Consider the following 15,359-nt stretch of genomic DNA (forward strand, 5'->3'; position numbering starts at 1 on the left):
CAAAGTCAAGTCAAATTCCAATTGCAACGTTTGGTTCAAAATAAGGCCTGTATTGTTTGTCCACATCATGCAGCCATATGTGGCAGTGTGGAAATGATCTCAAATGAGTGCAGGAACTTATGAAAATGATTTTTGTTTGAATTTGAACAGTATAAAACTATCAGAATGGAGAAAGACCCATTTTGAAATCACGTCGTAACAATGTGTTGCCACCCTAGGATCACTCACTACTCATAAAGAACATGTACAACTTTTATTATTCAAAAACCTCAAATAGTGGCAAAACCATCAATTTTTTGTTTTATGCAGTAATATGATATTTGGGCCATATTGCCCGGCGCTAGTTGGTTGGAGCAGTCTTGTGCTTTGTCTCCGTCTGGTTGAAATATACCCAACTGTAATGAGCAAGGTACACTTTGAACAGCTTGTCCTCTCATTGGACATCCATCCCCTCCCATGGTGTGTCCTGTTCTCTCATTGGCCACCATCCCCTCCCATAGTGTGTCCTGTTCTCTCATTGGACATCCATCCCCTCCCATGGTGTGTCCTGTTCTCTCATTGGACATCCATCCCCTCCCATGGTGTGTCCTGTTCTCTCATTGGACATCCATCCCCTCCCATGGTGTGTCCTGTTCTCTCATTGGACATCCATCCCCTCCCATGGTGTGTCCTGTTCTCTCATTGGACATCCATCCCCTCCCATGGTGTGTCCTGTTCTCTCATTGGACATCCATCCCCTCCCATGGTGTGTCCTGTTCTCTCATTGGACATCCATCCCATGGAGCGTGGTTTGTCCTTTTCTCTCATTGCTGTATATGTGGAGACAGACGCCCCTCCTGTCTGTCCCCCTACTCTCTCTCTCCTCTCTGTCTCCCTCCTGCTTTCCTTTGTCCCTCGCCTCCCTCCTCTGGTGTAAGCGCATGGCAGGGCAGCAGAATCGGTAATGAAGAAAGTGCCCAATTTAGCCGCCTCCAGCCGCACGCTCCTCTGAGATGTGCTTCCTGCCTGCCTCTCTGCCTGGGTGCAACGAGGCGGGATGCTGTGAGTGGCTGAGCTAGAGCTGACATCACAGGGGCCAGCTGTTGATTTGGTGCTGTCTCTGAGGCTGGGGCGAGTCACTGACTCTGTCAGGCGCCTACTGAGGGGCTCTGGCAGGTAGACACACACACACACGAACCCACGACGATAGGAGGCTGTGTGAGACTGCTGCAGGGAGCGAGTCGCTCCGAGCAGCCACGTCCTCCTCAACCAATGCTGCCTTGGGTACTACGGACTCCTCCAACCGCTTGCAATGAACATAAGGAGGGCTACTATGTGGCAGGTAGGTCTTGGTTTCTGTCCTTACCAAAGAGTTTGTATTTGGTGAAGGAAGGAGCACATTGGAAAATCAGGAGTAATGATTTAAGTGCCAGATAATAGCTACTAAGGCTTTTGGTAGCCTTTTCAGACTTGAATCATTCAGACATTGTGCTGGGTTCTCAATCATCTGTCTGTTACTATCTTAGACCTTGAGCTTCATTTTTGAAAGCCGTGATTTATTGTTGAGGTTCAGTTTTGGTGGCTATGTTTTCAATATGATCCTATTGAGACGCAGTTAAACATCAGTTGTGAATTTCTTTGACCATTTAAGCTGCAGGGTTTATCTGGTGGCCGATGAGGGCTCGGTTTCCAAAGGATGCACAGCAAGGCTGCATTCAGTGAACAGGGGATCTGTAGACTGTGTTGGGGAACAGGGGATCTGTAGACTGTGTTCAGTGTGTTGGGGAACAGGGGATCTGTAGACTGTTGGGGAACAGGGGATCTGTGTTGGGGAACAGGGGATCTGTGGACTGTTGGGGAACAGGGGATCTGTAGACTGTGTTGGGGAACAGGGGATCTGTAGACTGTGTTGGGGAACAGGGGATCTGTAGACTGTGTTCAGTGTGTTGGGGAACAGGGGATCTGTAGACTGTGTTGGGGAACAGGGGATCTGTAGACTGTGTTCAGTGTGTTGGGGAACAGGGGATCTGTAGACTGTGTTCAGTGTGTTGGGGAACAGGGGATCTGTAGACTGTGTTCAGTGTGTTGGGGAACAGGGGATCTGTAGACTGTGTTGGGGAACAGGGGATCTGTAGACTGTGTTGGGGAACAGGGGATCTGTAGACTGTGTTGGGGAACAGGGGATTTGTAGACTGTGTTGGGGAACAGGGGATCTGTAGACTGTGTTGGGGAACAGGGGATTTGTAGACTGTGTTGGGGAACAGGGGATTTGTAGACTGTGTTGGGGAACAGGGGATTTGTAGACTGTGTTGGGGAACAGGGGATTTGTAGACTGTGTTGGGGAACAGGGGATCTGTAGACTGTGTTGGGGATCTGTAGACTGTGTTGGGGATTTGTAGACTGTGTTGGGGAACAGGGGATTTGTAGACTGTGTTGGGGAACAGGGGATCTGTAGACTGTGTTGGGGAACAGGGGATCTGTAGACTGTGTTGGGGATCTGTAGACTGTGTTGGGGATCTGTAGACTGTGTTGGGGATCTGGGGATGTGTTGGGGTAGACTGTGTTGGGGAACAGGGGATCTGTAGACTGTGTTGGGGAACAGGGGATCTGTAGACTGTGTTCAGTGTGTTGGGGATCTGTAGACTGTGTTCAGTGTGTTGGGGATCTGTAGACTGTGTTCAGTGTGTTGGGGATCTGTAGACTGTGTTCAGTGAATCCCCAATATGAATTTAGCAGCAACGCACCTACACTGCTAAATCGTGGCCTTCACTACAAATTTTAAAAAATATATATACACTTTTCGGGATAGGAAAACGTTTTCCGTTTAAACCTAAACAACTAAAACCAGATATAAAGTATGTAGAAAATATAATGGAGCAACAAATGTATCAATAAGATCCTCTTTGAGAACTAACAATCAGGGAGAATCTAAAATTCCCAAAATGTCTTCACACTTTGCCACCGCTGCTGAAAAAAGTCCTAGGGGAAACACTGCAATGTGTTGGTGAACAGGGGCTGTGTTCTGATTGCCGTTGTGTCTTGGCTTTCTTTCATCAGCACACTAATGACCATAGATAAGCCATTAAGAGGCTTGTGTTGCGTTGTCTCTGCACAGCTTGCATTTCTGCTCCTCGGTATATTGTTTCTGCAGGTGTTTCTGTTATTACAAATGGGTTTTTAATGACTGACTCCACTAGTGTGATGTACAGAGCCTTCAGAAAGTATTCATACCCCTTGACTTATTCCACATTTAGTTCCAGACGGAATTCAAAATGGATATAATATATATATTTTTTTTTCTCACCCATCTACACTATAATGACAGTGAAAATATGTTTTTAGGAATGTTAGCTAATTTATTTTAAATAAAATACTGAAATATTTCATTTACGTAAGTATTCACACACCCTGAGTCATTACTTTGTAGAAGTACCTTTGGTAGCGATTACGGCTGTGTGTCTTTCTGGGTAAGTCTCCAAGAGCTTTCCACACCTGGATTGTGCAACATTTGCCCATTTTAAATAAATAGATATATTTTCATAATTCTTCAAGCTCTGTCAAATGAGTTGTTCATTGCTAGACAACCATTTTCAGGTCTTGCCATAGATTTGAGTCAACTTGTTTTAGGTTATTGTCCTGCTGAAAGGTGAATTCATCTCCACTGAGAGAAACCAGACTAAACCAGGTTTTCCTCTAGGATTTTTCCTGTGCTTAGCTCTTTAAAAAAAATCCTAAATAACTCCCCAGTCCTTAACGATTACAAGCATACCCATGACTGTATGCAGCCACCACTATTTGCCCTAAACATAACACTTTGTAATCAGGACAAACAGTTAATTGCTTTGTCTATTTTTTTTGCAGTACTATTTTAGTGCGTTGTTGCAAATAGGATGCATGTTTAGTATTTGTTTTTTTTAATAAGATTTTGCATGATTTTTTTTCACTCTGTCATTTAGGTTAGTATTGTAGAGTAACTATAATGTTGTTGATCCATCCTCCGTTTTCTCCTATCACAGACATTAAACTCTGTATGTAGCTGTTTTAAAGTAGCCATTGTCCTCATGGTGAAATCCCAGAGCGGTGTCCTTCCTCTCCGGCAATTGGCTTAGGGAAGGACGCCTGTGTCTTTGAGGTGACGGGGTGTGTTGATTGGCTTAGGGAAGGACGCCTGTGTCTTTGTAGTGACGGGGTGTGTTGATACATCATCCAAAGTGTAATTAATAACTTCAACGTGCTCAAAGGGATATGCAATGTCTGCTTTTATTTGCCCTGGTTTGAGAGGCATTGGAAAATCTCCTTGGTTTTTGTGGTTGAATCTGTGTTTGAAATTCACTGTTCGACTGAGGGACCTTCCAGTTATTGGTATGTGTGGGGTACAGAGATGAGACGGTCATTCAACAAATCACCTTAAACACTTATTTCACGCACAGTGAGTCCAGGCAACTTATGTGACTTGTTAAGCACATTTACCTGTAATTTGAGGCTGAGCGATGACATTAATACCTTTTAGTCTGCACTTTATACCCCAGAGGGCTTAAGTCTCAATTATCATCAGCTCTCTCTAATCAATAACTCTCCTTATTATCTGACGTGGCTCTGACCCGGGGTACAGGCTTATTTACCCTGTTCAACACACTCATTATCAATGTCATTTATTAGGCTTAAAGTCAACGGTATTACTATTCCTATTGATGGTTGGTTACCCAATGCATTAGATCTCTCTATGCTTTTCCACTGTTTTCTGTGTGACTGTCGAGCTGGAGAAGACCGTCTCATGGATGGATGGATGGATGGCTTTGGCTGCTTTTCTCTGCTCTTGTATTGTTCCATCCTCCTACACACAGTCTGGGAGGGAGAGAGTCTCTCCTCTCGCTTGCTCCCCCCTGCTTTTACTCCCCCCAGCACTTGGGCAGGGGGGGGTACCGCCCAAGCCTAGTGTGTACCGCCCTGTCTGTGCGTGCAATCAGAATGGCCTCTTGTGCATTCCACAGGAGCAATTTCCTATTTGCTGTGCTAACATAATTGTCATTGAGTGGTCCATTTACAGCCGGCATATGATTAGTTAGCTCCCATTCCCCTGTCTGGCAGAGTGGCTGTGCCCTTTTGACCTCATTGTAGGTTTTTGAGAATACATTTTCATGGGCAGAAAAGTGTAGCATGGAAAAAGGCTTAGGCACTTATTCACCACTTCTACAGGCAGGCAGTAGGGGTGTGTTTGTACCGTGGGGAAGGGAGTTAAAGGGACTGTGAAGAGGCTCTTTACGGTTCAACCACTCAGATCAACTCAGAGCTTCAGATTCTGTTGTCAAATACAGAGGAGCTGCTCAGCAACAGGAGACCCAGAGGATTCTACTGGGCTGTGTGTGTTTCCTTGGGTACGTGTAGACTTCTGGTCTGTTTGTGCCTGCCAGTGTTTATTCATGTGTGTGTCACACTGCTTTCCATCTGCATGCATTAAGCCCCCTGTCCCTGACACCCCCTCCCCTGTGTGTCACACAGCCTGTCCCTGACACAGAACTGACACTGACGTTGTGATCTCCTGAACTCAGCTGCTAGCTCAGCCCTGCTGTTCCTCCCTGTCCGTGCAGCACAGCTCTGACTCCTAATGCAGCTTGTGTCTGGGGCCAGAATCTCTCTTGCTGTCTGTCTGGTTGGTTGAGTTCTACTGGTGTCACCAGCTAGTAGGGCTGACTGTAGTCTGTAGTCATGTGAAGTTCCACACCTCTCTTTGTGTTGCTGCTGACTGCCAGACTGGATGTTACCTTTGGTCTAGTAGTGCCTGCAGTTTACTGTCAAACCAGGATCTGCATACACAGCAAGGTATGGTGAGGGTAGGGTATGGTATGGTGAGGGTATGGTATGGTGAGGGTAGGCTGTGGTGAGGGTAGGCTGTGGTGAGGGTAGGCTGTGGTGTGGTGAGGCTGTGGTGAGGGTAGGCTGTGGTGTGGTGAGGGTAGGCTGTGGTGTGGTGAGGTGAAAAAGGATTATAAAGTGAGCAGGAATCCACCACTTGACCTTTTATCTGGCAGCATGCATGGGTCTGCTTCCCACTAGCCCGACGGGACTGTGTGGGATCAGGAGGCGGGACTGTGTGGGATCAGGAGGCGGGACTGTGTGGGATCAGGAGGCGGGACTGTGTGGGATCAGGAGGCGGGACTGTGTGGGATCAGGAGGCGGGACTGTGTGGGATCAGGAGGCGGGACTGTGGGGATCAGGAGGCGGGACTGCTGTGTGGGATGCCCGAGGCGGGACTGGGACTGGAGAGACAGGACTGCCTACTGGTTGATCAGGAGGCCCGGTAGATGGCACTGGGCTCTGGGACTAGGAGGAGACAGGACTGCCTACTGGTTGCCAGAGAGAGCTTACTGTGGCGGGCGCTCTGCCCGGTAGATGGCACTGGGCTCTGGGACTAGGAGGAGACAGGACTGCCTGCTGGTTGCCAGAGAGAGCTTACTGTGGCGGGCGCTCTGCCCGGTAGATGGCACTGGGCTCTGGGACTAGGAGGAGACAGGACTGCCTACTGGTTGCCAGAGAGAGCTTACTGTGGCGGGCGCTCTGCCCGGTAGATGGCACTGGGCTCTGGGACCAGGAGGAGACGGGACTGTGTGGAGACAGGACTGCCTACTGGTTGCCAGAGAGAGAGCTTACTGTGGTGGGCGCTCTGCCCGGTAGATGGCACTGGGCTCTGGGACCAGGAGGAGACAGGACTGCTTACTGGTTGCCAGAGAGAGAGCTTACTGTGGTGGGCGCTCTGCCCGGTAGATGGCACTGGGCTCTGGGACCAGGAGGAGACAGGACTGCTTACTGGTTGCCTCTGCCCGGTAGATGATGGGCTCTGGGTCCAGAGAAGGTCATGGGGGAAGATGTACAGCCCTTCTGACTGAAGATAGAGAATCTGTTACAGCCCTTCTGACTGAAGATGGAGAATCTGTTACAGCCCTTCTGACTGAAGATGGAGAATCTGTTACAGCCCTTCTGACTGAAGATGGAGAATCTGTTACAGCCCTTCTGACTGAAGATGGAGAATCTGTTACAGCCCTTCTGACTGAAGATGGAGAATCTGTTACAGCCCTTCTGACTGAAGATGGAGAATCTGTTACAGCCCTTCTGTTACCTTCCATGTGAAGCGTCCATGTGGGAAATGACATGTTTGTCAGTGTCCACTCCAACATTGGTATTCTAAATATCATAGGGTTTTGATAGTGTTATCTTCTGTTTTTTTCACAGCTGTTATTCCTGAATATGTAACGCTGCTCTGTTTTACATAACTGGCACGACAGAGTGGGTTTAACACGACCCTCCATGCACCCAATGGCTCTGATAGATGAAGGGTTTTATACATAGGCATGCACAGCCACAATATTGCTTTCTGTCTCTTTCCCTGTCTCTCTCTCTCTCCCCCATTTTTCTCTCTCTCTCTCCCCATTCTTCTCTCTCCCACTCACACATGTGATATCCCCTGGACTCTGTCTGTCCATGTCAGCCCTGTCACTGTCAGCGACCTATAACCCCATTCCATCAGTGTTCTCTAAGGGTCCTGACCCCCTGACCTCTTTCTTCTCTCCCTGTGACAGGTCTGTGATGGCCATGAGCAGCTTGGAGGGCAGTGCCACCGAGGCCGTTCAGATCTGGACACCAGAGACCCCGAGCTGGTGCTAAGGACATGGGACTCTCCCTCAGAGTTAGCGACAGGCTCAGCAGCACGAGACGTTACAGTGACAAACCAGCGGTGGCACAGGACTGCTGCCCTCAGAGCCTTCTCACCCCCTGCAGGACGTCCCCACCACAGGCCCAGCAGCTCCCAGTAAGTAGCTACCCGTAAGGTGCATTGGCCACAAAGTACATTGGGGGGAAATTATAAACAGCGTTGACATCACTCCAGTCGAGAGACTGACAGATATTACAAATCAGCAATGCTGCACTTGAGTAGAAAATATTCCATTTGTGTTCTGGAATAACTTAATAGATGTGGACCAAATCAAATTTTATTTGTCACATACACATGTTTAGCAGATGTTAATGCGAGTGTAGCGAAATGCTTGTGCTTCTAGTCCCGACAATGCAGTAATAACCAACGAGTAATCTAGCTAACAATTCCAAAACTACTACCTTATACACACAAGTGTAAAGGGATAAATAATATGTACATAAAGATATATGAATGAGTGATGGTAGGCAAGATGCAGTAGATGGTATTGAGTACAGTATATACATATGAGATGAGTATGTAAACAAAGTGGCATAGTTTAAAGTGGCTAGTGATACATATATTACATAAAGATGCAGTAGATGATATAGAGTACAGTATATACCCTACATTATTTATCTCATATGTATACGTATGTAAACATTATATTAAGTAGCATTGTTTAAAGTGGCTAGTTCAATTCCCATTATTAAAGTGGCTGGAGTTGAGTCAGTGTGTTGGCAGCAGCCACTCAATGTTAGTGGTGGCTGTTTAACAGTCTGATGGCCTTGAGATAGAAGCTGTTTTTCAGTCTCTCGGTCCCAGCTTTGATGCACCTGTACTGACCTCGCCTTCTGGATGATAGCGGGGTGAACAGGCAGTGGTTCGGGTGGTTGATGTCCTTGATGATCTTTATGGCCTTCCTGTAACATCGGGTGGTGTAGGCGTCCTGGAGGGCAGGTAGTTTGCCCCCGGTGATGCGTTGTGCAGACCTCACTACCCTCTGGAGAGCCTTCCGGTTGTGGGTGGAGCAGTTGCCGTACCAGGCGGTGATGCAGCCCGACAGGATGCTCTCGATTGTGCATCTGTAGAAGTTTGAGTGCTTTTGGTGACAAGCCAAATTTCTTCAGCCTCCTGAGGTTGAAGAGGCGCTGCTGCGCCTTCTTCACGATGCTGTCTGTGTGGGTGGACCAATTCAGTTTGTCTGTACTACCCTCTCCACAACTGTTCCATCGATGTGGATAGGGGGGTGTTCCCTCTGCTGTTTCCTGAAGTCCACAATCATCTCCTTAGTTTTGTTGACGTTGAGTGTGAGGTTATTTTCCTGACACCACACTCTGAGGGCCCTCACCTCCTCCCTGTAGGCCGTCTCGTCGTTGTTGGTAATCAAGCCTACCACTGTTGTGTCGTCCGCAAACTTGATGATTGAGTTGGAGGCGTGCGTGGCCACGCAGTCGTGGGTGAACAGGGAGTACAGGAGAGGGCTCAGAACGCACCCTTGTGGGGCCCCAGTGTTGAGGATCAGCGGACCAGCCTGGTGTTTTTAGTTATCTTCAAGATGAACATTTTTGATCTGCCTCTCAGACAGTTTCCACTCAGTATTCAGTAAAATAACTAAAATAGCACTGCAGAACAAAAGAACAACATACATTTTGTTATTGAAGAGAGTGTTTAAAGATGGGTGTGAGAGGAGCAGGTTTTGGGGAGTAACTGAGTACATGTAATCTTATTATTTTTTTTTAAATTATTAATCAATTACAATACCAGCTAAAATATTGGAATCAGATTACATACTTTTGAAAAACTAGATTACTTTAAAATTCAGAAAGGATGTTTGTGAGAGAAAGAAATGCATTTTGACACCTTTCGGTTTCTCAGTGACATTCAATTCACCATTGAAAAAAGGTGTTTCAATTTGTTTCACCTGAGAGCGTCTGATCACCAGAGACCACTATGATGACACAGCAGATGATTTAACACCAATCAGAGACCACTATGATGACACACCAGATGCGTTTGATGGATCCTTTTCTAAAAGCCGGTGTGATGCGTGTTACATCATTCCTGCTATATTTCTGTATTTTGGAACTTCTGTATCTTGAAAATTGTATTGCTTATATACAAAACATTTAGTCAACAATGGACAAATGAAGGGGGAGTAATGATAATGTTTACTTTGCTAGCTACCTGATGATAATGTTTACTTTGCTAGCTACCTGGTGATAATGTTTACTTTGCTAGCTACCTGATGATAATGTTTACTTTGCTAGCTACCTGATGATAATGTTTACTTTGCTAGCTACCTGATGATAATGTTTACTTTGCTAGCTACCTGATGATAATGTTTACTTTGCTAGCTACCTGGTGATAATGTTTACTAATGATAATGTTTGTTTACTTTGCTAGCTACCTGATGATAATGTTTACTCGTTGCTAGCTTGCTAGCTACCTGATGATAATGTTTACTTTGCTAGCTACCTGGTGATAATGTTTACTTTGCTAGCTACCTGGTGATAATGTTTTACTTTGATGATAATGTTTACTTTGCTACCTGGATAATGTTTACTTTGCTAGCTACCTGGTGATAATGTTTACTTTGCTAGCTACCTGATGATAATGTTTACTTTGCTAGCTACCTGATGATAATGTTTACTTTGCTAGCTACCTGATCATAATGTTTACTTTGCTAGCTACTGGTAGACCTAATGTAGTTTTTCTCCCACCAACCCAGGCCTATCTAGTGAAGTTGGCTAACATGATCTCCTTTCAACAGTGTTAATAAGGGTTTAATCAGGATTGCTGCTGATAGACGACATTGACTGAGGGACCACGTCAACTTGGCTAGTGGGCTAACAACAAATGACATCAATATGGCGAGTTAACAAGTTACCATTCAGGGGATTATCTAGATGGCTGTATTGGAATATATATACTAGGGTTGGGCGGTTTCCAGATTGTCATCCTCATACCGTCCTTCTCTCGTCCTTCTAGGGTACTACTGGCTTAGTACACAACAATGCAAAGAAGCCCATTGGGCGTCTATTTGCAGAATAACAACAAAATTAGCACAAGTAACAGCAAAATATTGCTTGCTAAATATGCTAACGAGTGCAAACGAAAATAAACAAATTGCGAAGGCAGGCAATGCAGCTCATAAAGTTATAGGTAGGAGCTACTGAAATGATATGTTTGAGTTTAGACATTTTACAAACGAATATGAGCGAGAGACATTATTCATTTGCACAAAGTTTTGACGGCATGCTTGTCTGAAGGACACGGTCTGTTTGGCGTCGCTAGGGCAACGGGCCCGCGCTGTTCTGAGGAGATGGGAACGGAGAGGAAATCAAGCTGCAGTGGCAGCTGTACAGATAACTCATTCAACGGGCTTTGACACCTCAAACACAGCAGAAAGCTCACACAATATGATGCACCGTGACGTTATTCATTCAGTCACGTACTTAGATAACGAGCAAGTTAATCTTAGGTGTTGCCCTAATGCAGAAAGATAACACTTCCTGTGTTTTGTAAATGTAGATCTACAATGCTTCTTATTGTAATGTCTGCTCGGCATCAGACTAATTTCGTTCTTCAGTTGCACTTCTTCTCCAGAATAGATGAGAATTCACAATCAGCAGATTGTGCTTTGACTGATGTGAGGCTACTGTTCTCCAGTACTTTTCTCTGGGTAGCCAGCCTACTGCTCTCCAGTACTTTTCTCTGGGTAGCCAGCCTACTGCTCTCCAGTACTTTTCTCTGGGTAGCCAGCCTACTGATCTCCAGTACTTTTCTCTGGGTAGCCAGCCTACTGATCTCCAGTACTTTTCTCTGGGTAGCCAGCCTACTGATCTCCAGTACTTTTCTCTGGGTAGCCAGCCTACTGATCTCCAGTACTTTTCTCTGGGTAGCCAGCCTACTGCTCTCCAGTACTTTTCTCTGGGTAGCCAGCCTACTGCTCTCCAGTACTTTTCTCTGGTAGCCAGCCTTTCTCCAGTACTTTTCTCTGGGTAGCCAGCCTACTGATCTCCAGTACTTTTCTCTGGGTAGCCAGCCTACTGATCTCTCTGGGTAGTACTTTTCTCTGGGTTTTCTCTGGGTAGCCAGCCTACTGCTCTCCGGTACTTTTCTCTGGGTAGCCAGCCTACTGATCTCCGGTACTTTTCTCTGGGTAGCCAGCCTACTGTTCTCTGGTAAAATGCTACCTTCACCTATCTGAAATTACATGATCAATTGTTAAACTTACGGATAATGAAAAGCATGCATTTCCTTGCAGTGTAACTCTGATGAAACTAAATGTGGAATTTTGGGAAATGTGTAGTCCTGACTCTGCTCTTCAAGAGGTGATGATATTGAAACCAAATCGTTAGATTTATTTAACAAGCCCTTAAACGGCACATAGTTGTCAATGGTTTAGAGGAGCTGGTGGTCTCCTTGCCCATCAGCAGTCAAATGGAACGTTCCACACTGTATTGGGGCGTTGTATTGATAACTGCCTATAGAGAGGGCCGTAGAGTCACGGAGGCACTCTGAACATTCAGGGATCCACGGTGTCAGTGGTATTTTTCTATAGCCACAAGCTCTGTCCTCCAATAGTACTGGCTGTCTCACAGGCTTTTTCTCAATGTGTCTTTCTGGGATTCTTCTATCCTCAAAATGAATTGGTCACTCCCCTCTGACCTTCTCCGTCATGGGGTTTAAGAAGGAATCAAGGAAAGTTAAATTGAGACAGAGGCACAGAGCCACAGTGTTAATGTCAGGGACTGAATCAGATGGGGCCTCTCAACCTCTTAATTAAAATCATTAATCACAGCTCTCATAAACCAGATGTCTCCTTCCCTAACCCTCTTCTCTCTATGATGTCTCCTTCCCTAACCCTCTCCATCCCTCTTCTCTATGCTACTGCTACTGCAAGAGACACTTGCTGCATAATTAGGCCACATTATTACCAAAAACCACTGCCCTGTGACTGTCCCTGCATTAGCCCCATTACAGTAGTCATTAGATTTCAGATGTTCTAACTAATAGAGACGTTTACAATATGTCTCTTTAGCCCGTGTTTTCTCTGTTCTCTATAAATGCATGATAATTCAATGCCCATGTTTTCTCTCTGTAAATGCATGATAATTCAATGCCCATGTTTTCTCTCTGTAAATGCATGATAATTCAATGCCCATGTTTTCTCTCTGTAAATGCATGATAATTCAATGCCCATGTTTTCTCTCTGTAAATGCATGATAATTCAATGCCCAAATGTTTTCCCATCTCTGTAAATGCATGTAAATGCCCATGTTTTCTCTCTGTAAATATTTCAATGCCCATGTTCTCTCTCTGTAAATGCATGATATTTCAATGCCCATGTTTTCTCTCTGTAAATGCATTAATTCAATGCCCATGTTCTCTCTGTAAATGCTGTAAATGCATGATATATTCAATGCCCATGTTCTCTCTCTGTAAATGCATGATATTTCAATGCCCATGTTCTCTCTCTGTAAATGCATGATAATTCAATGCCCATGTTCTCTCTCTGTAAATGCATGATAATTCAATGCCCATGTTCTCTCTCTGTAAATGCATGATAATTCAATGCCCATGTTCTCTCTCTGTAAATGCATGATAATTCAATGCCCATGTTTTCTCTCTGTCTCTTCTCTGACTGTAGGTGTAAGATGTCTTTTGATGTAGCTCTAATGGAAAATGATTTGCATTTTGATTAGTAAAATCCCAGTGTCTCTCCATCGTCTGTCTCTTTCTCCATCTCCAGGACCCCAGTAACAGCAGTGTGGTATAGAGACTCTCTGTAAGCTGTGCGTCTGATGAGGATGTCTGATCCTGTTACTGTAAAGGACATCAGTAGGACTGAGACCATGAAGGTTTGTGAGGCTGGAGAGGAGCTGGAGGCAGCAGACTGGACCGACACCACAACATTAGGAGCAGACAGCAGACGGAACGGTGTGAAGGACAAACCCAAACAGGCTGGGAGCCTGGTGCCGGAACACAATGCCACCGGTCACCAAGACGGAAGCTGCTGTGACAACGAGAGGGAAACGTCACAGGTAAACACGCCGGTGTAAACATAAACAGCCTTTTAGTGTGGACCAATGAGAAGATCAGTTTTCCATTATATCACAGCCACAATTTGAACATGTTTTACCAGTACCAGCAATGTAAATATGGTAATATTATTTAACTATGGTAATGTGATTGAGCTCAGGATCAGTCATTAAAACACTTTAATGTAACAGCTAAAACAAGTTGGTGGAAGATGTGCTGATGCAGTGCAGCAAAACATTCCTGTGTCTCTGGGTTGGAGGTAATGTTGACAGGCAGCAGAGAGGGTTTTGTCTCTGGGTTGGAGGTAATGATGACAGGCAGCAAAACATTCCTTTGTCTCTGGGTTGGAGGTAATGTTGACAGGCAGCAGAGGGTATTGTCTTTGGGTTGGAGGTAATGTTGACAGGCAGCAGAGAGGGTATTGTCTCTGGGTTGGAGGTAATGTTGACAGGCAGCAGAGAGGGTATTGTCTCTGGGTTGGAGGTAATGTTGACAGGCAGCAGAGAGGGTATTGTCTCTGGGTTGGAGGTAATGTTGACGGGCAGCAGAGAGGGTATTGTCTCTGGGTTGGAGGTAATGTTGACGGGCAGCAGAGAGGGTATTGTCTCTGGGTTGGAGGTTGTCTCTGGGTTGTTGAGGGCAGCAGAGAGGGTAATGTTGACGGGCAGCAGAGAGGGTATTGTCTCTGGGTTGGAGGTAATGTTGACAGGCAGCAGAGAGGGTATTGTCTCTGGGTTGGAGGTAATGTTGACAGGCAGAAGTATAAATGGGAAGTAAAAGTGGTCGGTGGCTGGCGCCCCAGCCAGACTGAAGAAGAAGGATAATCTGGATCTCAAATCCTGGCTTATCTACAAACTTCCTGTGTGTCACCCTGAGAGAGAGACTGAATGGGTGGCGGATGGGGGGAGAGAGGGAGGGGTGTACACTTCTCTGTGTGTCACCCTGAGAGAGAGACTGAATGGGTGGCGGATGGGGGGAGAGAGGGAGGGGTGTACACTTCTCTGTGTGTCACCCTGAGAGAGAGACTGAATGGGTGCCGGATGGGGGGAGAGAGGGAGGGGTGTACACTTCTCTGTGTGTCACCCTGAGAGAGAGACTGAATGGGTGCCGGATGGGGGGAGAGAGGGAGGGGTGTGCACTTCTGTGTCTCTCCTCTGTGACTTTGCCACCATCTGCCCCTGCCACGTTCTCTCTCTCAGGCCAGGTACCTTGTAGTGCAGACGTCAGCGTTTCCTTCTCTCTCCTCTCTCTTTGTCCCTTTCTGCCCTGTTCAATTATCTGATCTACTGGTGCGTTCACACCTACTGTCTCACACACACACGCGCCACTCACTGTCTCTAAGGGTCATACACATGCCTGGAAATGGTCCATTTCCATCTTTATTTCATTAATGTTATCTGACCCTCCAGCGCAGCGGGGAAAGGAACTGTCCTCTGGTTGGTTTTAGAGGACGGGGCCAGGAGAAGAGGGAGAGTCTGTGTGTGTGTGTGTACAGACGGTGTCTCAGCAGCAGCCCGAGTGGAGCATGGAGCCTGCCAGCCGTTCTGTCTAAATCAGACTCTGCTTTCATCTCTGACTCTCTAGGACCTCTCCCTGTACACACACATACGCTCTCGAACACACACACACACACACACACACACAC

At 46.2% G+C, this 15,359-nt stretch overlaps 1 protein-coding gene across 11 annotated transcripts in view; it reads left to right on the plus strand.

Moving 5' to 3' along the window:
- Positions 1–15,359, plus strand: part of LOC115126748 (R3H domain-containing protein 1-like) — a 60,922-nt gene that overhangs the window by 8,281 nt on the left and 37,282 nt on the right. For all 11 annotated transcript variants that reach the window (XM_065022779.1, XM_065022773.1, XM_065022766.1 and 8 more), the window contains 2 exons: positions 7,554–7,783; positions 13,425–13,716. In XM_065022779.1, coding sequence (XP_064878851.1) covers positions 13,477–13,716 — 240 coding nt within the window. In that variant the 5' untranslated portion in view covers positions 7,554–7,783; positions 13,425–13,476. The remainder of the gene's footprint in view (positions 1–7,553; positions 7,784–13,424; positions 13,717–15,359) is intronic.

The sequence above is a fragment of the Oncorhynchus nerka genome, linkage group LG2 (genome assembly GCF_034236695.1).
Source record: "Oncorhynchus nerka isolate Pitt River linkage group LG2, Oner_Uvic_2.0, whole genome shotgun sequence".
Classification (NCBI taxonomy): Eukaryota; Metazoa; Chordata; class Actinopteri; order Salmoniformes; family Salmonidae; genus Oncorhynchus; species Oncorhynchus nerka.